General features: G+C 42.7%; 1 protein-coding gene across 1 annotated transcript in view; it reads left to right on the plus strand.

The window, feature by feature from the left end:
* Positions 1-426: 426 nt before the first annotated feature.
* The window catches only part of cdk18 (cyclin dependent kinase 18), a 35,235-nt gene continuing 10,564 nt past the window's right edge, over positions 427-25,097 (plus strand). The window contains exons 1-3 of the mRNA XM_034532853.1: positions 427-505; positions 16,380-16,518; positions 23,529-23,665. Coding sequence (XP_034388744.1) covers positions 16,401-16,518; positions 23,529-23,665 — 255 coding nt within the window. The 5' untranslated portion in view covers positions 427-505; positions 16,380-16,400. The remainder of the gene's footprint in view (positions 506-16,379; positions 16,519-23,528; positions 23,666-25,097) is intronic.

The raw sequence follows: 25,097 nt of genomic DNA on the forward strand, positions 1-25,097 counted from the left end.
CATTAACACTTTTGCATACATGCTTTCACAAACATACACACAATTTCATAGTTGTGTGCTGTGTGAGCATCCTGTCAACAGTGGAGGAGGCTTGTGCCATGCCGAGTGGTGATTGGCCGTTGCCATACCAACGAGGGCGGGCCTGGTGGAGGGAGGAGCCAGGGGCTGATTATAAAACACTTGTGAGCAGCAGTTTCTCCTCTCCTGAGCTGTCTCCACTGTATGCCTCTCTCTGTGTTTAGTCTTCCCTGTCATCTGGCCGGCGAAGCAGCTTGCAGTGCTTCTGCTATAGAGGACGGCGGGTGAGCCGTCGCAGGGACTCGTGAGCAGGCCGGTCCATTCTTTTCAGCCGTCTGTCCATCACGGTGAAGAGAGAGCTGCCTGCAATCTTGTGGATTTTACCTCAACGTGAGTGACAGCTGGGAAGGCGAGGGAAACCTGAGTGGAGAGGCCCCGGAGTCTGCTCCCCTCCTCCCTGTCCCTCCTGGATGACCTGTGCTCCTCCGTAAGTAGCTCTGCTGCAGCTACATCCACTCATACGTTGTCATGAAGACCGCATGGGATCAGGGGTCAGCAGGGGAGTCAGACAGGGGGGTACATTGTGCTATACTTTATTCTTTATGTTCTTTGTCAATATTTCTCTTTAGCTCAGTGGACATCTCAGGTGGTGGGGGGGGGGGGCTTCCTGTGCTCCATTGGTTATTTTACTCTCTTTTCTTTGGCCTGAAGCGCTACCTTTTTTAAAAGGTGTTCGGCATGTAATGAAATTCTGATGTTAAGGTGCAGAATATCAAACAGGTGTAAATTGTATCGCACTATTGACTGAAAGCACATATTGTTCCGAACCAAACTATTGGTCACATTAGTTCTACGAATGATGGGAATCACCAATATAAAGGCATGCTGTTACTTATGATAATGATGTGATACATTATGAAAATAGATGAGGCCTCCTTTCTGTCCTGATTTGAATAAGTATGTTGCTTCTGTGTCCACCGCTGCCATAAGAACATCTTGAGGATGTATAAAAGCAACGCACCCACAAACCCACTCACACGTCCACCTCTTCCCTCTCATAGGAGCCTCATGCATTAGTACGGGCATGTAAACTGACACTGGACCAGGACTAATGCAGGAAGGGCCACTCAAATACACGGAGGTCCGTCCATTGCCACTGTGCACACAACACTGTTTACCGATAAGGGCCTGCGGGTGTAAATTGGTATTTTTGTGTGTGTATGTGCACGCGCAAAACTGGTTCCTTTTTCCATATCATTGTTGTGCGTTGTTGAATCATGCAGCGGTCAGACTGCAGCGTCGCTGAAGCCATCACCAAAAAAAACAGCATGTCAGGGAGAAGTTGCTCCTGTGAACTCTGAAATAACGTGTTAAGTAACAATGCTAACAACTTTAGCCTCAGCATGTATTTAAAAGAGTCTGTAAAAACAAAGTAAAGGTTAACTAGCTAGAGTTGATTTAAAATGACCAGTGACAGTAGTCAGCCATCCATCCATTTTCAATACCGCTTATCCTCATTAGGGTCGCGGGGGCGTTGGAGCCTATCCCAGCTGACATAGGGCGAAGGCAGGGGACACCCTGGACAGGCCGCCAGTCCATCGAGGGCACATGTAGGGACATACAACCATTCACTCTCACATTCACACCTATGGGCAATTTAGAGATCAATTAACCTGCAGCATGTCTTTGGACTGTGGGAAGAAGCCAGAGAGCCCGGAGAGAACCCACGCTGCCACGGGGAGAACATGCAAACTCCACACAGAAGGACCGCTCCGACCGGGAATTGAACCCGCGGCCCTCTTGCTGTGAGGCGACAGTGCTAGCCACTACACCACCGTGCAGCCCAGTAGTCAGCTAGCAAAATGTATATCAAACAATTCGTTTTTTGTTTACTCAGTCTAAAATAAATAAAGTCCAACATTTTCAGTTGTTTTACAATTTGTTGGTAATTCAAATGAAATTTGACAACCATCATTTTGGAGTGTGACTGGCAGCAGTTTTTTGGGTATATTTCAAATGATGTACGTCACAAATGAAATACAGAGCACTGGATTTATAGCCCTGGCACCAGCGCTGAGCCTTCTCACAGATGAACAAACACTTGCAAATGGAAGGTTCACATAGTGCCCAGTCTACCGGCTACTGTGATGAAACAGTGAAAGGTTAAATGCTTCAGCGAGCAAGTGTCTTTTGTGACAATAAAACCATCATTTCACAAATGAGACTCCACCTTTGACACTGCGACTGCTGTATTCTAGTGCTGGAGCCTGTTTAACGAACTCAACAAGATCACAAGCACAAGATATCGTCAGTGTTTGTCTGAAGAGTGAACTGTGTGCTGTTTGCAGGTCAGTGACACTACATAATTACTAGGTAGTGTCGCCATTAGGAGATGCTAGCATGCAAAACTGCCAGTAGCACTGAGGAACATTGTGTTCCACTCTTTACTCATTTATCTGCATGACTTTATTGCTCTATTTGGACAGTACTTCTCCTTAGGTCGGTGAACAGTTGAATAAACTGGAGTAAACCCACAGTGAAAACTAGTACAATACAAACTAACTGCACACAACTGCAGTGGCACTCCTCAGTCTTACAGGAATGCTCTACTGAGTATTCTTAAAGATACAAAAAAAATAGTTTTTATATTCGGTGTTCCTCTCCAAAACCAAATGTGTGAATGCAGTCCCTTTTTTCATAAAACAATTGTGAAATTTGGCTCGATGAACAGCTTATTGCACATCTTCAACACTGCACGGCCCCCAGCAATACATCCGCCAAGTTTTAAAGAAGATCGGATGAACTGTTCTTGAGATATGTAACGAAAACACACACAGATTCCTTGCTTTACAGTTGGATACAGATATTTACTAGCTTGCAGTCTTCTTTTCCCTGTCTTTCTTGGCATATTTCTGTACTTATTTGCATATTACAACAACCAACTGTTGATCAGCTAAATAGCATGAGGATTAGACTCATTAATAAATGATCATGAGGACTCAACATTGGTACATTTATTATATTGTTCTTATACGTTTCAGCTCCCTCACCGGAACATGATTGGATGATGTCTTTGTGTGCATGAGCTGCCAGGGTCGCATTGAAGTACTAAATAAAGATCGAAAGTGTTGCTGGGCATGCCTTCCTCACACACACACACACACACACACACACCCGATGCACTTGAAAAGCTCTTCACAGGTGGGTGGGTGACGCATTCACAGCCACCCTCTCCGTGGCTGCCAACACTTTAGAAAGAACTATGTTGTTTTCAGGGAACACTGGACAAACACAAATATTGTGTTAAGCGCTGTCTGGTGGAGAGAAGCTGTGCGATGAGTGGTTGGACATCCTGGGATCGTGCACGTGACGGGATCCTCCGTGCACGAGGGTATAGCCAGTGTGTTCTTTGCATAATTGCAGGCTTCTCTCTCTCTCTCTCCCAAGTTGCAAGAAGCATCGCTCTGCAGCTGTGATAGCTTATTAGAGGTTGGCTCGCACACCGACAGAGACCGACGGCACCTCGGGAAATAAATAATGTGTTGCGTGCGAGTGGTGTGAGGTAAGCTGTGAGTCACGAAGCTGCTCCTGTCAGAAGCAGGACCATAAGCCAGAACCTGAGGTAAACGTCCCCACAGCCAACAACCAAATCAGAATAATCACATGCACATAATGTGACATAAAGCCATCTGACAGAGGAAAAGGTCTAAAACTCTGATGCACGCTTTTAACATTAAACTGAAATAGATTTTTTTTTTTTTAATCTAAAGTGACGTGCAACTAATTCAAAGTAAAATAATTAAAAAGTAATTCTAAAGTAAATTCCTAATAATCCCGAATGGGTTTGGTAAATAAAGATACACAGTGTTGGGCATGTCAGTTTTGCCCTCATTACATGCAGTCTCCTTTCAAAAAAGACTTTCAACTACTTCAAAGGGGACTTGAACAGGTGTCTTCTAGATTTAAGTCCATGTCTGTTTGTCCCAAAGCACCAATCTCAACATCATCCCTTTCTTGTTCTTTTATAGTACTTCAAATGCTCTTGTACTTGTGACATGGATGGGTATAGATCCAGGTCAATTAATTAGTTTGTTATGGTTAGTTAGTGTAGTAGCCGACTGTGGGTATAAATATGTATCTTAACAGTGGAATACTCATGAATGTCACTGCAGCAATACATACCAGGGAGAGAAGTGAGTTAGCAGAGAGTGATATTACCAGGAGTTGCTAATCCCTTGGTTATGTCCACAAACACAAGTCCTAAATTCAGTGTTTATGAGAGGGAGGTTGAAAACAAGTCGCGTTTCAGAAAGCCCCGGCTGAACTTAATATTTCAGCAGGATGTTTCCCAAATATAATTTTACAGTTGGCCCTGCAGACCTTGCTGAATTAATTGCACGCTTCCAGTCACAACATACGCCCATTAGACTGAGCCCGTCTGGGGATGATAACTGTTTGCTGTTCCGTTATCTCATCTTTATCTTTCTATCTCCCTACTCTTTGCATTATTTTTCCTCTTTTCTCCTTTACCCCTGGACATTTTTTTTTGCTTAATTAGCTTTTTTGTTTACAGTTTTATTTGGTCTCTAAATCATGCGCAGAGACATTTTCTTTTAATTTGAGACGCATCGCGTGGCAACACATCTCACCGTCATGTCTGATGGCAATCTGTGTCCATGTGCATGTTTGGGAAGGGTTGGGTTCAGGTGTTGACAGCACACAGAGGGAGAAGAGACATTGTCGGAATGAGTAAACAAAGCCTCGTCAAACAGTCCAACACACTGCATGCTCTTTCTCTGTGAAACGATGAGACCCCTCATCCTGTTAATGTGGGACTGAATGGTAGTCTGAGCCGCTTCGTCATGAAGCTTTGACCTTCTGCAGGTGCTTTTCTGCAAGACTGCTTGAACTGTCACCAGAATACCCGAGGCTAATGCTGGGACATCATGAATTTAAAACTCAAACCTCCAGAGTCCTCTGCTTTTTTATTTTATTTTTTTTCTATTTATTTTTTTTCTCTCATTGAAATGCTTATTTAGTGCGATCATGGCCTTCCACGTGTGTGTGTGTGGCTTGTTTGATTCTTGTTATACTTCATTCAAGTACTTACGCAAGCTGTTCAAACTCTGCGTAGGAGGAGGATAAATGGGATGTACAAACATGACTTTCACCCAGGAAACTACTGTTTGACCGTGTAGAACCAAAAGTGCTGCACTAAAGCCACGTACGTAAACCTAACCGAGTTACAGCTTCTGCACAGCGGGGGTTTGGAGACTGCCCATTCCGTCGGTGGCCCATTATTCAGAAACACTGATAGTCGCAATAGAAATGTCCCATTGGACCAAAAGCCCATTTGTCCTGCGGTATGTCACCCCGATCCATGGCTAATCATGATGCTTATTATGATTTATGTATCAAATGTTAGTCTGACAGGACTGCATTGCACCGTTTTTAGAGTAATATCAGTTATCTGGGTTTTGGGTTCATCCATGTTTTGTGTTTTTATTTTCACACTCTCCTTCTCTTTTGCTACAGTCTACTTCACTTTCTGCCTTTGTGTGTCTGCCCACGGCCCTAATTGTTTTTACATGCATTTCTTTGGCTCTGTTGTCACCTGTCCCTTGTTATTACCCTTCATTACTTGCGTATTTAGTCGTTATGCTTCTTGTGTAAGTTCGGCATTGTCCTTTTTGTTCCTCGTGTTTAGTACTTCCCAGTGTTTCGAGTTCCAGGGTTGTTGTTTTTTCTTTTGATTTGCTGCTTTTACCTGCCTGCTTCTGGACCCTGCGAGTCATCTCCTCAATAAATCATTGAACTTTCCCAATGCCTCCATCAATCCATCCGTATTTTTGAAGTTTCAATCACTGTCGCATACCAATACCTGTGAATCTCCAGACAAAAAAACCCACCACGACACTTGTGGCCTGCTCTGCAAACTACTCTGGTGGCCTGTGACACAATAGCCCAGTCTGATGTTGACCCCCAGCACTGTTGTTGTCCACTCTCAGCCACTGGACACAGTAGGCCAATTGTTCACATGGGGAGAGAGTGGTTGACATGTAGACCGACACGGAGAGGACAAAAGAGGGTGTAATTTTTAACTGTTTTTATTTTCTGCTAGCAACAGCTTCATTATAAGCAGCTCTGCGCAAAAATCCTGAGCAGTGAGCTTGATGAGGAGCCAAGGACAGGGAGAGATAAACAATTGATGGAAAACGATAACTATGTCAAGCTGAGAAACGGAGAATTTGTTGTACGGCCATATAACAGAGCAAATAAGGCAGCGATTGTTGTTTTGTGAGGCACAACTCCACGAAAAGATGGGATGGAAGGAAACAAAAGGTCATCTTTATTGCGTCTACAGCACCGACACAAAGAACAAGAGGAGAATATGACGTGATTGACCTTGTGCTTTACTTGACGTTCATAAAGATGTCACGAGTATATGCTGGATGTTTCATAATTGAAAAGAAGAATACGGGCTCCTGGTCTAGGCTTAACGGTTTTCTCCACAACACGACACAGAAGGATGTCTGGAAGGATTGATTATCACCTTTTGTCGCAGACAGGACTTAAGCCAAATCTCTGTAACGTGCCAATTTAAGAACATGGTTTAGGGTGAAAATGGCATTCACTGCAATCTGGAGGAAGTGAAGGGGAGGAGTTCGAAATGGCTGAAGTCCATCCCAACTTCTGATTTAGTCAGACAGTGTTGTTTAAAGTAATGATCACACTGTTTGGAGTTCATGACAATATAATCTGATGATGATCTGACACAAAACTCTGTTTACTATGGACATTAGCTGAGGCTTTTTCTAACTGAGAAAATAAGCTAAAAAAGCTTTTTTAGCTTTTCTTTCCAGTGTTAGCTGAGGCTTTTGGATCTTAAGTTTGTATGACCTTCTGCACCAATATTCTGTCTAATAAGACGAGGAATGACAATCTGTAATGTGAAAGGTTTGAGTGCAGTTTCCTTGAGCTCTACATATCCTGTTTGCGTATTTTTTAAAGTTATACCATCTGGCCAACCTTGTTATAGCAGGCAGCTATTATCAGGGGGAAAAGCTCTGATGAACCCACTATACACTACCATCTTGGCACTGAAAATGGCAGACGGAAGTAAATGGAGATTAGCTGGTCAACACAGGATAGCCTTCAGCAGCTAAAAGAGAAGCAAGATGTTTTTCTCAGGGAGACCAAAACCGAGCTAAAAGTAGTTTGAACTGACCCGTTCTCGCTGCAAACCAAATACAGATGATGCGGGCATGCACCAAGGCACCCCTATATAAGACACACCCATCTGCATTATTATTAGACGGTCAGAGAAACTGACGTAGCGTATGAAGAGCGAGAGTCTGCGTATGATGGTTGGGTGAAACAAACACTGGACTTTCTCCCAGGAGACCTACAGTATGTCTGTGTGAAATGTTTACTTATTTTACTGTAGTTATGTGACTTACAAACTTAAGCCAAGCCAGTTACATAACAAACTTACTTATCTTAACCCGAATCATTATCTTTTCCTAAGTGTAACCAAGTACTTTGGTCCCTAAAAATTAACGAAACTCACTGTTGCTCCAAGTTTGTGATGTTAGGAAACAATTTACTGAACCTGTTGGTCACAACAATTTTATTGATAGTAGCCTACATCATTTAGAGCACTGTTTAGCTGTGAAATGAGAAGATTTGCTTGGTTTTGACCTGACCGTTTTGGTCCCAAACAGAACCCCAAACTTAACCTTTTTACTTTACGAAAATAGGTTGTATGTAAGAAGTGGACGTAGTGACCGCGAGGCCACCCAGTAGTTTGTGAAGCCTTTTTGGCCTTCGACATCTTGGTTTTCGGCTGCCGCCATCTTGGTTTGTTGTGACACGAGAGGGTGGAGCTAAGTAGGCCTGCAACCAGGTTCAAGTTGTGTTGATTTAAGTTCCTAATACACAGTGGATTTCACCTAACACTTATCTGCTGCAAAAACATGCATCATCTCAATTATCTGTGTGTACTGTAGTCGAATGGCTGGATAAGGGTACCGCAAATTGGATTAGTTGCATTACAGACTAAACACACCAGCTGTTTAACAGTGATTCTCTCTTACCACTCTGGTTTATGTGAGGCAGCACTCAACACTGTGGGTGTGTGCGTGTGCAACTGTGTGTGTATAACAAAGCTGTACTTTCAGTCTGCATGAACTACTGGAGCGTATAGTAATGTCACCTCAGGCGTCAGTCCTAGCGCATATGACCCAATACACGCATATGCAAATCACACAGACAGATGTGCCTCTCCTACCCACACACAAACACACAGTCTAAAAGCATGGAAAAGGAAGCAAGGGATGAGGTGGAAAAAGAACAAAGCAACGGTTGAGGGAATTTGCTCACATTATTTGTGCTGAATTCATTATCTGAGTGATATAACTGATGCAATGTTTGTATCCTCAGTCGGGTGTTTCACTGTCATGGAGCTTGGCTTCCATTCAGATCCATTGCCTTCTCACTTAGTGTCTGTGTAGGTACAGTGCAGCCTACACATCTCCTCTTGTGAAAATGTTTCTTCATAGTTTGTGTTGCTTGCTGGGATGCCATTGTATACATTGTTACCACTATTAATGTGACTTTGAAACGGATACTCAACTTCTGATACCTTGCTTTCAGACGCAGAGAAATTCTGAGCGAGATCTGGATCTGGCGAACAGCAGTTCTGCCTTTTTTTGCTCTCTCTTCTTTCTGCTTCATTTAGTCGCTATCTGCGTCTGCCGCTGCCCCTCCCCCTCCAACCTCTTGACCCTCCCAGAGATCACAGCTTGTGTTGGAAGCGCCGTCGGCTGTCAGGAGCAGGAAGTGGTCGAGCTAATGGTCTGCCCTGACACTGTGCCAGAGCTTCCTCTTTCATTTTGTTTCTCCGTCCAGCTTGTCGAAACTGAATTGATGAATAAATGAATGAATGAGAGGCTGTTAAAGAGAGCAAGTCCACAATATATTTGCCTGCCATAGCCCAGAGTGAGTCAGAGTAGTGTGTCTCTGTGCCTTACATGTAGATAGTTTGTCATATTTTGCTGATTACGGTGCCCACTGACCTGTATGCAACAATGAAGCCCATGTAAACAAGCCCCACATCTATTCCCATCAGCTGGCCCCATTCTAAATGAGTACACATGAGGGGACTTGTGTATATTCATTTAGCTGGAGCGGATGGCTCAATGGACCACGGACATATGGCTTTTTCAAACAGTCGTCCTCAACCTTTCCCCCCAGAGTCCAGTGGATTTGATCACTGGCCAAAAGGACAATATTTTGCTTGAATAAAGCATCTCATTTGTACATATTACTCCTACTGCAACTCTTGTTTACTTGTACTTAAGTCACTGGCTTACTGTCGTTTCCCAGCTAGATATCTGACAGAGTCAATTTCCTGGCCACGTTAAATTTTCACTGTGCCACAACGGGTCAAAAGTTGACAGGCTTTTGGTAAATGTATTTGTCTCTGTGGCTGCAATGTGGATTTTATTTCTTTAACTTGTGGCATGACGCACTGTCGACCTACAAGTGGTTTCGGTTTGCAATGGAAATATAATCACTAAGATCGTGATGATAGGCAGTTTGTTTTACAAGTGTGCGCACAGTTAACAGGTGTAAAGCATTGCACTTTGGCTGCACTGGATATTACTCATTTCATTTGGGATGTGTCAGCCATTTCATCAGAAACATTATTACCAATGCACAATTTTCTGATAATGCATACAGAATAGCTTGCGTTGTTGTTGTTGTTGCATCTTGACAAAATATAGTGGTGCTGTCACTGCATGGATGCTGGCAATCATTGGAAACCATTGTTTCCTCTGGTATGCCACACCTGGCGTGCGCTCCTCTCTTGCACCGTGTTTTTCTTTTGCCATTTTTTAGGCTCTCAGAAAAGTTTAAATATTCTCAACTTTTTACCGCTTGTCACGTTAAATTTTCACTGTAAATCAAGCAAGAGGCGGGCTTTACTACTTTACCACTGACTTGATACCATTAGACGTAGTTGTAATGGACATGGATATTAGCGCTGGTTAATTATGATGATTTTTCTCTCCTCCTCATTGAACAACAAGCAAGAGCTCAGACTGCATTGAATAACTTTGTTCCTGCTATTTACATTTGATTGCCTGGCTGCTCACATTACATCACATTAGAGGTAATTTAGCTTACAATAAGTGCATTCAACTAGGAGTACAAACAATAGAATCAAGAAAGTAACATTACCTCAACAAAGTCGAAAGTACAAAAATACCATAAGTAACGTGCCACTGAAGTGCTAATCGGTTTTTATTCAAGGTATAGTCGGAAAAGATGTTTTTTTAGTTTCCGGGGGGAAGATGTAGAGACTTTCTGCTGTCCTGATGTCAGTGGGGAGCTCCTTCCACCACTGAGGAGCCAGAGCAGGAAACAGAGTCACAAGTCGATTGGTAGATGCCGAGCGGAGTGAACGGGCTGGGGTGTAAGGTTTGACCATGTCCTGGATGTAGACGGGAGTGTACGCAAGAACCAATGTTTTGAAGCGAATGAGGGTAGCCACCGGTAACCAGTGAAGGGAGCGGTGGAGCGGAGTAGTGTGGGTACATTTTGGGAGGTTGAAGACCAGTCGAGCAGCTGCATTCTGGATGAGCTGCAGAGGTCGGATGGCCTTAGCAGGTAGACCTGCCAGGAGGGAGTTACAGTAGTCTAGGTGTGAAATGACCTGGACCAGAACCTGTGTCAACTTCTGAGTAAGAAACGGACGTATTCTCCTGATGTTGTACGGCATGTACCTACAGGAACATGTTGTCGCAATAATGTTGGAAGTCAGGGATAGTTGACTGTCGAGTGTCACACCGAGGTTCCTGGCAGTCGGGGTCGGGGCTGGGGCTAACATGGAGTTGTTGAAAGTGGTAGTCAGGTCGTGGGTAGGAGAGCATTTTGATGGAAGGAAAAGTAGTTCAGTTGGGGCTCACGTAGCCCCGTTCAGCTGTTTTGCCCAACTCTCTTTGCCAAGGGTTTCATAGTGTGACCTAGCTCCACAGTACTGTGTCAACGCTCAAGAAAGGTGTGATTGCACATATTGTCATTTACCCACAGGAGGGAAATAAACACTCTGGCTTGTTTGTATTTCTTTAAACCAATCAGTCGTTAAGCAGCGCTAAGCCCTAGATGCAGCGACAGTGCCCTTGCAAAATAGACGGGCGTATACACACGGTCTACATGAGTCAGACCAGTGTAGAGGCACAAAAACTGCTTGGTTCATGGTCGAAAAGGTTAAAGGAAACATTCAGTCGGTAGAATCCAGGACAATAAGCTTTTATTGTATACAGTGTATACATCCTTCTGCTTCTGTTCCTTGGCCAGGAGAGGTTCTTGAAAAGCGCTTGTTTTTTTACTTTTCCAAGCATAAATTCCCTTTTTTTTTAATTTCAGATTTTTTGCTGACAATGTGGCAATCTTGGCTCTCGCCCGGTTGCACTTGTCCATGATGTCATAATAAACACATCAAATGACTTCTCCCATCTGTATTGTTAAAGACTCTGGCTTATGAATGGCCCATCATCAACTTTGCTATACTTTGAAAGGGTTGTCATCTGAAAGTTCTGAGAAAAATAGTGAAAGTTGCATCCAAAACCACAAGCAGAAAAGATAAAGACCCTTATGATGATGCAGGAGCTTGTGTAGTCAGATGGTGTCACACAAGTACAACTTCCTCCATTTGACAGAGTAGCTTTTAGAATGATGCCAAATACAGGCAATCAAATGTAAATAGCAGGAAAAAATGATTCAATGCAGACTCTAAGCTCTTGCTTGTTGACGAATGAGGAGGGGGAAATCATCATAATTAACTATCGCTAATATCAGTGTCCATTCCAACTACGTTTAACGGCATCAAAACAGGAAGTCAGTGGTTAAAGGAGCAAGCGTCCTGATTCTCAAATGATGCCCTTCTCCAAACAGAGGAGTTTGTTGTCTACGAAATAAACGAGGCGCAACCGGCAGTTGGACACGGTGTCCATCGTAATCAGGAATTTTAAAACTCACAATTAAGTTTTTTTGAGAGGGCAAACGAGAGAGCAAAGTGATTGAAAAGGGGCCCCCAATCGGAATGGGGGGCAGTTGCATTCATCTGTTAGATAAGAAACCCTTTATAGATTGTATTCGACGCAACAGATGAGGAGACGAGAGAAGAGTGAGGACATGGCCAGTGTATTAAGAGAGTTCAGTCTCTCTCCTGGGTGACACTCTGCAAATGTGTTGCATGCCCACTTGCGGCTGTCTGAACACAAAAGGGTTTGTTTCTTTTACGATTTTCAGCCTGGGAGGACTGTTGGGCAGCTCTCTAAGAGAAAGAAACAGATGTCTGTGTGGAGAACATCATTGGCCATGACTGTAAATAGGAAGGAATGACCCTGGGTTTGTATCGCACACATCAAAGGCTGCAAGGAATGCTTTATTATCATTATTCACCCATATTTATGGCGCGAGCATGGAACTAAGAGCCCAATGGCCCCCTGGAATTGAAAGTACCAGCAACCTGTTATTTTTTAGATATTATTATTATTATTATTATTATTATTATTATTATTATTATTATTATTAGGGCTGCACGGTGGTGTAGTGGCTAGCACTGTCGCCTCACAGCAAGAGGGCCGCGGGTTAAATTCCCGGTCGGAGCGGTCCTTCTGTGTGGAGTTTGCATGTTCTCCCCGTGGCAGCGTGGGTTCTCTCCGGGCTCTCCGGCTTCCTCCCACAGTCCAAAGACATGCTGCAGGTTAATTGATCTCTAAATTGCCCATAGGTGTGAATGTGAGAGTGAATGGTTGTATGTCCCTACATGTGCCCTCGATGGACTGGCGGCCTGTCCAGGGTGTCCCCTGCCTTCGCCCTATGTCAGCTGGGATAGGCTCCAACGCCCCCGCGACCCTAATGAGGATAAGCGGTATTGAAAATGGATGGATTATTATTATTATTATTATTATTATTATCATACATGTTATAACATTTGTCGTTTTGGTCTTCAGTTTTCTTCATTTCTTTCTGCTCCAGTTGCATAACAGTTTTTCAATGTTGTTGCTGCCCTCTCATTGGTTGCAATATGAAAATAATTATACCACTTACCTAAACCGACCTCCAAATGTTTTTTTATTTAAAAGATACTACATATAACGTTTCCTTTCAGTGCTTGTTTGGAAGGAGACAGAACATGACAGAACATGACAGAACATGACAACGCAAACAAGGAAGACAGAAGAGAGAAAACCCTGAGGTCCAGCAGAAGACAAAGCTGGATGACGTGGAATTCAACTCCAGGGAGGTCGAACCTCCAATGTACTTCTAACCCAGTTCACTGGAAGAAGAAATCAGGTGTGAGCTGAAGGACATTGAGGCTGGCCCAAAGTAAATCTTGCAATCCGAGAGGACTTGCTGGCCAATATTCCCCAACTCCAAGAATCAGGAGCAGGGCAACAGTTGGAGCCGTGAGAAGGATATGATGCAGAGGGAGATATCAGACCTCAAAGTCCAGCTGGATGAGGTTCAGGCTAAACTCCCTCAGGCAATAAATAGTCGTATCCAGGTTGCCTTATTTTTAAAAGGTGAATTCAAGAAATTATGTAAAATCGAGAAAAAGACCTTAGACCACAGGGGGTTAAATAACGTTTTTGGCCTAGAACGGTTGGCACCTCTTTCAGATGCATAAACATACATATCTACAGTTCCACTTTAAATATATATTCAGATGAAGCCTGTGAACCATCCCTATATCCCTGAGAAGAATGACATGTACAGTACTCTATTATTCCGCGCTATACTGAGCTCATGGAAAAGCTTGAGGAATGGTCTAATGAACTCTCAAGATATTGGTATGCATATAGTTTGCGGAGAGATTTGATGTACTAATGTGCAATAGTTTCATATTTTCTTCATTTCCAGGTTGGGTTAATGGATTTGGAGCTAGTCGTGTAACAGGACATTTACAGGAACAGTGTTCCTCATTTTGAAGGATGAGAAATGATCTTCCGTTTTGTATTTACTGTATGAGATGTTTTCTAGGATTAGAAATAATCAAGTTATGAAATAGATTGAACTTGAAACATGAACATGTGTCTGTCCAAATAAAAATAATACATATTTGACTGAGCACTAGATAATACCATAACACAATTGAAGAGATGCTGCAGCAGAAGAGCAAAGGTCATTTTCATCCACATCATATCAATAAACACAGTCCTCCTCCTCTTCAGAAAGATCACAACAAACCAAACTAGTATAAAGACCCACCACTGTTACTCAGCTAGTGATACAAAGAGGTCTTTGTGCTGTTGTTTTTCAATGCAGATGCCAATTTGCTTGAGTGGATTACATCTCGGTTTCAGATCACAGTGCCAACTACAGTGTACTTTTGTTCATGTCAACTCGTGTGAGGTACCACCTTCCTACAGTATATACTGTATCTCTACCCTGCTGAGACACAGGGGACATCTGCCTTCATAAAGGCCGCCTGACCAATTCTCCAAGGGACTTTGGCCAGCCTAGTGCTATTGATTTCTGTCGGCACAGTAAGCATCTTTCCTCCTTTTTAGTCTTAACCCCTTAATCTGATTTATGTGATCTATTTTTATTATACAAGTTTACTAAACTTATAGGCTCCTCTGATGTTGCGAATTTCATCTGACAGTTAGCTGATTGTCAGGTTTTTATGTTCATTCTCATCAATCGTATCACGTAGTATCACTGTTAGAATTTCCACCGTGAGCTTGAGGAAAACTCCTGCCACCCTGCAGTAAATAACTGCTGCTACGGTCAGTTTTAAATGGATGTTAACTGCACTGTTGCTGTCTTGATTGATGTAATTGCGCGCAACTGGGCCAGAAGCGGTTTCTACCTCTAGAAATATGAAGCTGTGGCTGCATCAGCTGCTTATTGAACATGATTGTGTGTTATTAACTGCGACAATGCTTTTAGCAACACTCTGGCAGTAGCTTCGGCTTTTTTTTGTGTTCCCCATCCATCTGAGGAGTCTCATGTGCCCGATTGATTCCTAAAGGCTTCTCTGTTTCAGAATTAGAAATCCTCCTTTTCTCTGTGCTGATCTGGGGATTATTTTCTTCCACCGTTGGCTTTTGAGCTGCTTCCTTTACACTCGGTTCAATTTATGGCTGCCACCCACACTTCTTTGGCTCTGAAAATGTCTTTGGTATTTTCCCTGAACTCGAAGGCTTTTGTGCATTTCTTCGTCTGCAACCCAGTTGGCAGAATTTTTTTTTCTTCTTAAAAACACCTTTCATAGATACGATTCATATCAGCCTCCTATCACGCTTGCAGAAACGCATAATGTCCTGTGATTCACGTTGTAAAATGATTGGTTTTAGTAGAAAAACATCCTGGTTTGGGTACTGTAACACACTCCTGTCACATTCCCCGGGTCCCCGGGAGATAAAAATTAAAGCAGAGTTCGAAGATGGGTGTGGTCTGAGTAATGGGGGCGGAAGAATGGGGGTTGTGAAGTGGGAGAGGGTCCAATTGGCTCTTCCCCATCACTTTATGCCCCTTGGCCCATCGCAAGATCTTCTTTGATGCCATTGAATTCTTCCAGAGGGAAAAACTTTTCTGCCGAAGTAAAGAGAGCTTAGTGTTTTGACTGTTTTTGTAGTTATAAAAAAAAAAATACCTACATTTACCCAGAATTGATTGCAATTTGGTCAATAACTGCAAGACAGCAAAGGATACCTTTTTCTATCATCAACATCTCTCCAAGTTTGACTACTAGCTCAATCTAAGTCACGGTCAGAATGTTTTTGTGAAACCTAAATAGATAGTTTTGTACGGGTTACAATCAATGCAGTTTAAGACATAACGTCTTCTTTATTCAGGTTAGTCCAATGTGCATATAGTTCAATTTCTTCACTGTTTCGTATGAGTCATAAAGACCACATGACACCAATTTCTGCAGCACCCAGATGCATGAAAAAAAAGAAAGAAAAGCAAACACGAGTCAAGGAAAAGAGGGGGAATAACTAACTGGTAGGGCTAGCTGTGTTTGTGTAACCTCCTGGAAGGGAGAGAGTATATTGATCAGCTGCTTTCCTGCTGTTTTCTGCCTCATTACCAAATGACTAAGACGACTCTCCGTGGTCGAGCTGCACATAAAGGGCGCGCTCTGTTGTGAAGGCAGTGGACAAGGGACTGTTTACACATTGTTGTTTTTTATTTATGTAGTATATGTTGTGTGCATAGTGTGCAAGCTTTTTTTTTCTCTCCTAGATGCCTGTTCTCTCGAGATCATGTTGATTCATGTACTGTATGGAGTATTGATTGCACATCTAACTCTCTCTCCGTGTGTCTATTTCTTCTCCCAGAGTCGGGGCCCCCCCAGCACCATGAACAAGATGAAGAACTTTAAGAGGCGTTTCTCCCTTTCTGTTCCTCGCACCGAGACCATTGAGGAGAACGAGTTCACAGAGCAGATAAACCAGCTCAACATATGCCACACTCAGGGTAAGAAACACCCATTTCCCTCTCTTGTTTCCCCTTTCCTCTCTCTTAAATGCCCTCAGGAGGTTTAGATAAAAGTGGCACATTTAGACATTTGCAATGGGGGATTTACATTAGTGCAATGTCTTTTGTGAAGGGAGGCGGAAAGTGGTTCCAAGATATGCACAATTCATGCTGCTATCAGAGGCCGCAATCCATTCTTTGTGAATTGGGAAGAGTTGACATTGGATTTAAATTGTGCCCCGGGACATCGTCTAAGCATAATTGTGGGAACTATGGGCTACTATTCTGTTCAACAAATCCGGGCAGTGCAACTTTAGAGGCTTGTTTGCACAAATGTGGATGTGTTACTGTTAAACCAACCAAATCTCTCTATTTTGTACAGGTGTGTTGGTTAAAGGTCTCATTTTGTAACTCAACTCTTATCTGAGGGATTTTAGACACGCTGGCAACAGTTGGCCAACAAGACAGTTTTATAACCAATAAACCACAGGTTAATTAAGCGCGTTCAAAGTCCTACAGCCTGAGCTCCTCTACTTCCTTGTGTCTTTTTGTCCCCGCGCGCGAACGAACAGCTTGTGTCTAATAATAGAGCGCAAACTGCAATCTCACTCTGGTTTTTAATACCAAGTACAAAAGCCTTTACTTCCTCCCCGTGTTTGTAGCGAACCCTCACAGATTAATCGGGGGAGTTCCAGCTATTCGACTGGTACCACCACCAAAGCTTAGCCACGGAAGGATCAGCGGGCTTCAAAGGCGAATGAGGGGTGTGTGTGTGTGTGTGGGGGGGGGCTTACACGGGAACCAAATGCATTCAGAATTTGTTTTTTTGTTTTTGTGTCTCTGCCGTTTGATTACACAAAGAGATAGAATATCAATGAATTGCACAAATACACAGAGCGACTAGGATGGTTAACACTTTTATCCTACACAATGTGCAGCGATGTCTCTAGCTGTTTGCTTTAAGGATGGGAAAAAAAGCTCCTAGGTTTGTTTATATTTAATGCAACAAAAAAAAAGAAAGTTTAATGGGAGGAGAGAAGTGGGTCATCTAGGCATGTTGAGATTGCTGTCAAGTCAAGTGCACAAGCGTGAGAATGTACACATGATGTTTTGTGATCAAGCGATCCTCATCAGACCTGATTCCGAACCGAGGGGAGAAGCAGCAGCTGGATATGTAGTTCAACCCCCCCCCCCATCTGTCTGCATCGCCGTCTGCTCCTGAAGAGGTGAAGAGGTAACCGGATGGAAAGAAGACGAGGACAAAGAGATCAACAACTGAGTGAAGTAGAAGGGGGACACCAAGAAAGAGCAGATGATTACTCTCCTCTTTTCCAGTTCACCTCTCTTTTCTATCGTGCTGTCCTCTCTCCCCATCGTGCTCCCTCAGCGTAATGCGCTGCACACGCTGCTGATTGGACATCACCTGACAAGGATACACTTTAATCCAGTGAATATTTAATGGTAATGCAGTGTATGTTAAAGGCATTGTTCACTGTTAGTCTACACAAAGCAATGCCCCGTAATTAGTTTTGAACCCAGGATGTGCGAGGTAGGCCGCCGAGTCAGACGCCGTCGTATGAAGAGTCTGTGAAAGGATGTTGGAGTGCATGGATGGGTCAAACAAACCCAGTACCCAGGAGGCCACTGTTCAAATCCCATGTGAGACCAAAAGTTGACGGGTGTTTTTTTTTGTTTCGTCGCCGTTGTGCGCAGAACTATGGATTTTGAGCTTATGAACAATTCTCTAAAATCAGTCGTGGCGAGACAGTTGACAGTCCCTTCACTTACTTTAGCTCGTTCCCCCCCCCCCCCCCCCCCCCCCCCTGTCTGTGGATTTCTACAATGGATAGAAATGGAAACTTACAACCAAAAAGCAAGTGAGCTAAGAAGCCGTGTCCGTCGCTCTGCTTTAGTACTGGGGGCCACACACCGACACACACCGACACACACACACCTTACACATAACAAACAGCATTGTTCATTATTCTATAAACAAAAGCAATTTTGGACAGATCAATGAGCAAAAGAATTAATACAAAATGGGATGACGATAGGCAAGACCTGACCAATCAGATTTTATATGTAAATTCTTAGTTAAAACCACCCCTAGTTTAATCAAAAGCAGACTTTGCTTTGATAGGTTAACCTCTTATCATGGTAACCATATAAGGCGGAAACTTTGTACATAATTAAATATGCGGCTCATGCTCAAGTGAGTTTAACTCATTCAGTCTTATTAAATCATTGGATTCTCTTATGTCATTTCTAGTATTTTAAAAACAAGAGCGGTTGGATCAAACTGACAAAGTAAATTAGTGTTAGATCAATGAGCTCGATGAACTGATTAGCATCCCCCTAAGGCTGCACAGACACACATAAAATATGTCAACACATGAACACAAAAATACACACGTACAATTTCACAAGCGTTGATCTCGTCAGACGTGATTTATTTATTTTTATTCATACAAAACCAGGTATGCTCGTCACAGCTTCAAAAGTATGTGTGTGTGTCTGTGATAGTCAGTGTCCATTAGTGGTAGCCAGCACTTACTGCCTGATGGTCCACTAATATTTCACATTAGCAGAATCCCTTGTTAACTTTCCATCTATTAGTCCATTAAAAGCTTTTTTGCCGAGCTCCCATGCTAACGTGAGAGCAAACCATAAGCCACCCGCGACCACATCAACCTCCAATGTGTCCCTGCAGAGAATGTGCTGCAAGACCATAAAGCAAAGACAGAAAGATTTAATGACCGATTTATTATAACATTTATTTTGAAACATGCATTTTTGTTGTTGTTGCATGTCCACCTGGATGGACAGCATGCATTTTAGCTTTCAAAAGAAGAAAAATGTAAACCCCTGAATACAGTGATATATCTGAAACATTTATTTTAAATGTTCTTTGGGGACAAGACCGGTGACTAGGTAAATAATAGGTCTCACCATGAAACTTGATTGATAAATGACATTTAGACAATTAGTTTGTTGAATCTATCTTTGAATATGAAAATGTTACAATGTTTAAATATGTGATAATTAGCATTTTGGTCAAATTATTTTCCAGGGCGAATAGAAAATCCTAATTACACCATGTTTTTTGTAATAAAATGGTGTATGGAGTAACCCCTTTGTAAAAACCTTCAGAATATAGATGGGAATTAAATTTTGATGAAAAATATCAAACCCTATTGCACACAGTTGCACAGTCACAAAGCCTTTATTGCCAAGCAGGTGAGATTTTCTTATCTCGGTTATGTTTACTGGCTGTGGTCCAATACACACTGCCACTGGCTTTTACAGGAAAAGCACCATGAGCTACCGTTCCCACCAATCTACCTTATCTAACCTGCTTGACCACGTAATAGTTTTAGCCTTGCCTCAGCTGAAGTAACTATGCAGAGTTTATTTTTTGCTTTCTTTATGAATAAACAAAAGTACACCTCTGTTAAAATAAAGCTGTATTCGTCAACTGAGGCGGCCTTTTTTTGCACGTCTGGTTCCTTCTTCTAAAAGCTCATGGATTTTCTTTTATTGTGGTTTTTTTTTGGTTAGATGCCTGAAATAAATACTATGGTAAGCACAAGCTTAAGATATTACAAAGTTTTGTTCTATGATATAAAATCCTCGAATTTTGAAGATCCTTGCATGTCTTCAAAAAGACGGTTGCTAACAAGTAGCTAAATCAGACTATTTAGTGTCATCACGCTGAACACTAGTCCGCCTTTACAGCCTTGTTGTGTATACTCATTCTCATGCAACCCATGGTGTGGTTCGTTAGCTTTTTACTGATGGCCATTTCATTCACCATAAAAATCATAAAAGAGGAGGATTGTCTTGCTGATTGTGTAAGAATCATACACTTTGAGCTTACTTTCTGCCAGTGGTGGCTGGCCAATATAGAGTCACAGGGCCTGGCCCCACCTTGAGCCACAACAAAATATATAATAATAATATTTATAAATTATACAAATTGTAAATATTTGTGTTTTTGGAGGTATGTAATATACCAAGTAATATTTGTAAAATAGGATATCTGCGGAGAGGAGGCCAAATTGTTTTGACCCAGAAGAGACAGGTCTAAGAAGCAGTTTAGCCTTTTACTGATTAAAGATATAAATTGGTGATATACAATTTAGCCAATCGGTGTCCTAAAATAGATTCAGCTTTGGGCCAAAGTCGTCTGGTCCAAAAGCTGCGCCTTCTCGTCAGGCACTTTTTTAACGACATGACAATGGCGAGCACGAGCACTCCTCTTCCAAGAAGACCCGACCCGGTAAAATTTCTCCTCATAGACCCGTTTGAGAGAAGAACTTTGGCGGAGAAACTACAGCTAAAACTGGGGCCCAGATCAACCAGATCTCACAAGAAGACAACAGACTACTGAAAGGGAAGCGGCACAGGAAGCTACTGTAGAGACCGGTACACCCGGAAGGTTTGGTTAGCTGGATGCTGTCGTGCTAATGCCGTATTTTGCTTTATAAATCAACGGGGACAGATCCAGCATGGACATATACGGGTTTAAGGGACATGAAGCACTTGTCGGAAAAATTAAGAAAACATGAGAACACCAGGACACACATGGATAACTCCGTCAAGCAGCCATATTGGGCAAAGTGAATGTCGCTACCCAGCTGGTGGATAAAAACAGGCACACTTTAACCCTAACAAGGTTCATAGGGGCATCTTTATATATATATATATATATATATATATATATATATATATATATATATATATTGTATATTTATACTGGGATGTTTGCTGAAATTGATTGGATGGCCCTACCAAAACAAATTCCACCAGCCGCTACTGCTTTCTGCAATAATCCAATGGAACGGGTTAAATTACTACTACCATAGACTGTATTTAAGAAGTGGACGTAATCATTGTGACGTCACCCATTGGTTTGTGGACCACCGTTTTGAAGCCTTGAAGTTGGCGATTTAGCCATCTTGGATTACGGTCGGCGCCAAGTTACCATATTTAGGGAATTTGCTAAATGAACATCATGCTGTATTGAAGATTTGAAACTTGCAATTGAGACTCATGTTTACAACTCATGTTTACAATGTTTACTGAGGTTATAAATCGAGAGAGAAATAGGGTCATTTTCTCAGACTTCTATCTGCTTGGTTACAGCTATATTTATGCAACAACAACACAAAGGCTCTGTAGTCCAAACCAAGACGGCAAACTTTATTAAACAAGTATTTCACATTTTCGTGTTGTTTATCAGCCACGCCCCCATTGTATAAAGGCCTCCACTCCTTTCAATACAAAAAGTGTTCTCTTCCCTAGCCTTGGGATTAACTCTGCCATTACTTGTGAAGTTTATACCCCTAACACACTTCCATTATTATCTTTTTCCTGACTCTTATGTCTCCCGCTGAGTGTATCTGCAGTTTCAGATGGAAAAGCAACAAAATAATAATGCTATGTACCATATTTGGATTGTGTTGTGCCGAAGATGTCTGGCAGGCATCCATCCGTATCTCTCAGCAATCAGGCACAGTGTGTGCGCATTTGTGTGCTCATGTCAGCGTCGCCTTCACTGACTCTAATTAGCATCGCGAGATCAAAGGATTGCTGTAGCTGTGATATTCAAATGACTGGCAAACAGGTTGTCATTTCATCCCCCCGGCCCATTTAGACTGTCAATCAATCTGACAATCTATCTTGATACAAAAGCAGTTTTATGAGATGTGCGTTGATACAACTATTGAATTTCCTCTAGTATGAGAGAGTAGGTCATGCAGGTTATCTAAATGTTTGTGTGTATACAGTACATATTGGTGTGTGGTGAGGGGGAAGCTTTCAGGAGACACAAGACTTCCTCCTTAACATCGAGACCTGCTTTCTTTGTTAGCCACTATCCCCATGGAAACAAGGGGTTAATGCGCTTTGTGCCTCTCACCCTAGTAGGGAATGGCTGTAACACAAACACACACACATGCCCAATGAAAGAGACGTGTCCGTTTCACAACCCACACTTGCCATACCGGTCCGACGCTCACTATTGAAACAGCAGATCAAACGGCATCTGAAACCTCCACAGCGGGAAGCATTCAAAAGACACCGACCAGGCATCAAACGCACATAGACTGTTGCGCGGTGAGGATCATAAGGCCATTCTTCCCACCGCGGTGGCTGGAAAGCTGTCACACTGCAGTGCTGGTGTGCTCCAGGTTTATCGTTCGCTTCAGCTGCCTTTATCTCCTCTGTAGTCTTGATGAGACTCGTCTCTGAAAACAAGAGGCTTAGAGTCCACGATCAGCTATCTCAAGCAGCATTTTGAGGACGAAAACGCATGCCAGTCACAGTTCATAGCGTCTCGAGTTGCATTTTTTAGAAGGGGAAGAAGTATAAATCTTATGTTAAAGCTAATTTACAAACAGTGATACTTCTGCACAGCCCACCAACTAGAGAACACTGACAAGTCACAAGGTCCCACTGCAAATCTTTTTAAATTAAAGAAAGATATAAGATTTACTTTCTGGCTAAGAGTCAGGTGAAATTGGAGCCAGTGGTCAGTTACCTTAACTTATTTTAGAATGAAGACCAGTAACAGCGGGTAACACCAACCAGCACCTCTTAAGCTCACTGATCTACATGTTATGTCAAAATAAATAGTGAAGTCGCTCAGGAAAGAAAAGCTAACTTTTGCTGCATTTCCTTCAAAGCACCATAGGGGCAGTCACCCATCCTGAAACTACCAGTGTGTGGGGTTACTAAACTTTTTGGGGCCTTAGTTCTTCTACTAAATGTAAAGAAAGCACATTCAGAACCCCCATTTAGCCAGAATGGAATGATCCTTTGCTTCATAACCAGATTTCCCCACCACTGCAATGGTTTAATGAGATTGGCAGTCGAAGCAAGTTCATTAGACCTTAGATTTGAGGTCACTAAATAATAAATCAGTGTTCTGACACACCATTGTTTTTCTGTCCTATGTCATCAATCTGTACATCTGCAAGTGCTGCTTTCTTATGTCTCTCCTCTGTCAGGCCTGACTCCAGACAGGCTGGGTCCTCCATCTCATGATGCCAGTCCTTTGAGTCCTGAACCAACGACACCGGGAGCCCAGTCTCCGTCACACCTCGACTTCCACGACAAGGCCCAGCACAGACGTTTCTCCATGGAGGTAGGTAGCAGAGGCTCAAAAGGGGCCGCTGTAGGAGGACACATGTTAATATGGCGGTTGAGGGGTTAACTGACGTGTGTTCAGTTTGGTTTCCCATCATGCTGTAGACGCATGCCGCCACAGTGATTCAGGATTCATGTGTTGCTCATCAAACACTAATTGGAAACTGTCAAGGTTCAAGTGCACATTAGAAGCATTCAAAATCAGATTTGCATGCAGTTCGTTCTCCTGTTGAATCTCTTCCCCAGGAGTCATTTCTCCATTTCCACCTCTGCCAGCTCAATTAGGATGAGTCACCTCGGAAGATTGTGTCACTCCCCAAAGTACCGGACCTTTTCTTTATTGGAAATTTGAGAGTTCACACTTCCACCTTTTTGGAAAAAGTCCCCTGAGAGCACATCTTTATTAAATCACTCCACCAAAAAGTCTGAGAGCACGTGTGATTCACTTGGAGTCTATCTCGTGTTCCACAGTAGCGTGAAGCAGTGCCAGAGGGGAGTGAGTGCTCAGGAGGGACTCATGACAGACAGAAATAAAGTTGCTACAGTAAGAGGGGAGCATAGATGATCTGGATGGCTTCCATCAACAAGCCTTGGAAGCATACATCATATTCCTCTTTCTAAGCAAAGGGTTTACACATTGTAACTAATGGCTGGTTAATGGTTAATGAAGGCTTTCTAGATCAGTAAGCCAATATTAAGGGCAATTTTATGGTTGGAAAAATCTCTTTAGCTGGTGTATAACATCTTGTTCTTCGCTAGTGCTTTTGCTAATTGATCAGGATGACCTTTCCAGTGGACAGTTCAACCTCTTACCCTCTGGAAAGGAAATTGATTTATTAACACATTAACATTTACAAGCCCAGACTTGCCTTATTGCTGTAGTGGAAGAGCCTCTCATTATTAATAATGTATTAACATTTAAAAGCCTTGCACATCCATGGCTGACCCACACAAGTGATATAACCTGTAGGTGAGAACAGACACGGGATGGCTTATCAAATGAGAATGTCATGGCACTTTATCACATTCTAGAAAGCCATTGCATTTGCAGTTATAGGAAGGGATGAGAGAGTCCGAACCCGTCCACAGACAAGCCAAACCCAAGATCTGCCCACGGGCTGGAGGAAACCATTGGCGTATAAAGAGAGCTGGATACAGTGTTAGAGGTGGGGATCAGTTCAGTTCCTTTAAAAGGCGCATGAAGCCAAATGATTTTGTCTTCTAAGTATACAATCACCCTTCTGGCAATCTTGCGCATCAATGCAGCCCATAGAGCAAGCACACTAGTGTTTCCTTTTAACCTTGCCTCCCAGCCCTCGGTCCAGAATCGTTTTCGTGCTTATTCACAGGAAAAGAGAAAGTAAATAAGTCTGGATTCGGCTAGCAGTGTATTTTACAACTTTACAGATCTAATAATTTAAACAAGGTCT

The sequence above is a fragment of the Cyclopterus lumpus genome, chromosome 5, assembly GCF_009769545.1.
Source record: "Cyclopterus lumpus isolate fCycLum1 chromosome 5, fCycLum1.pri, whole genome shotgun sequence".
NCBI classification, from domain to species: domain Eukaryota; kingdom Metazoa; phylum Chordata; class Actinopteri; order Perciformes; family Cyclopteridae; genus Cyclopterus; species Cyclopterus lumpus.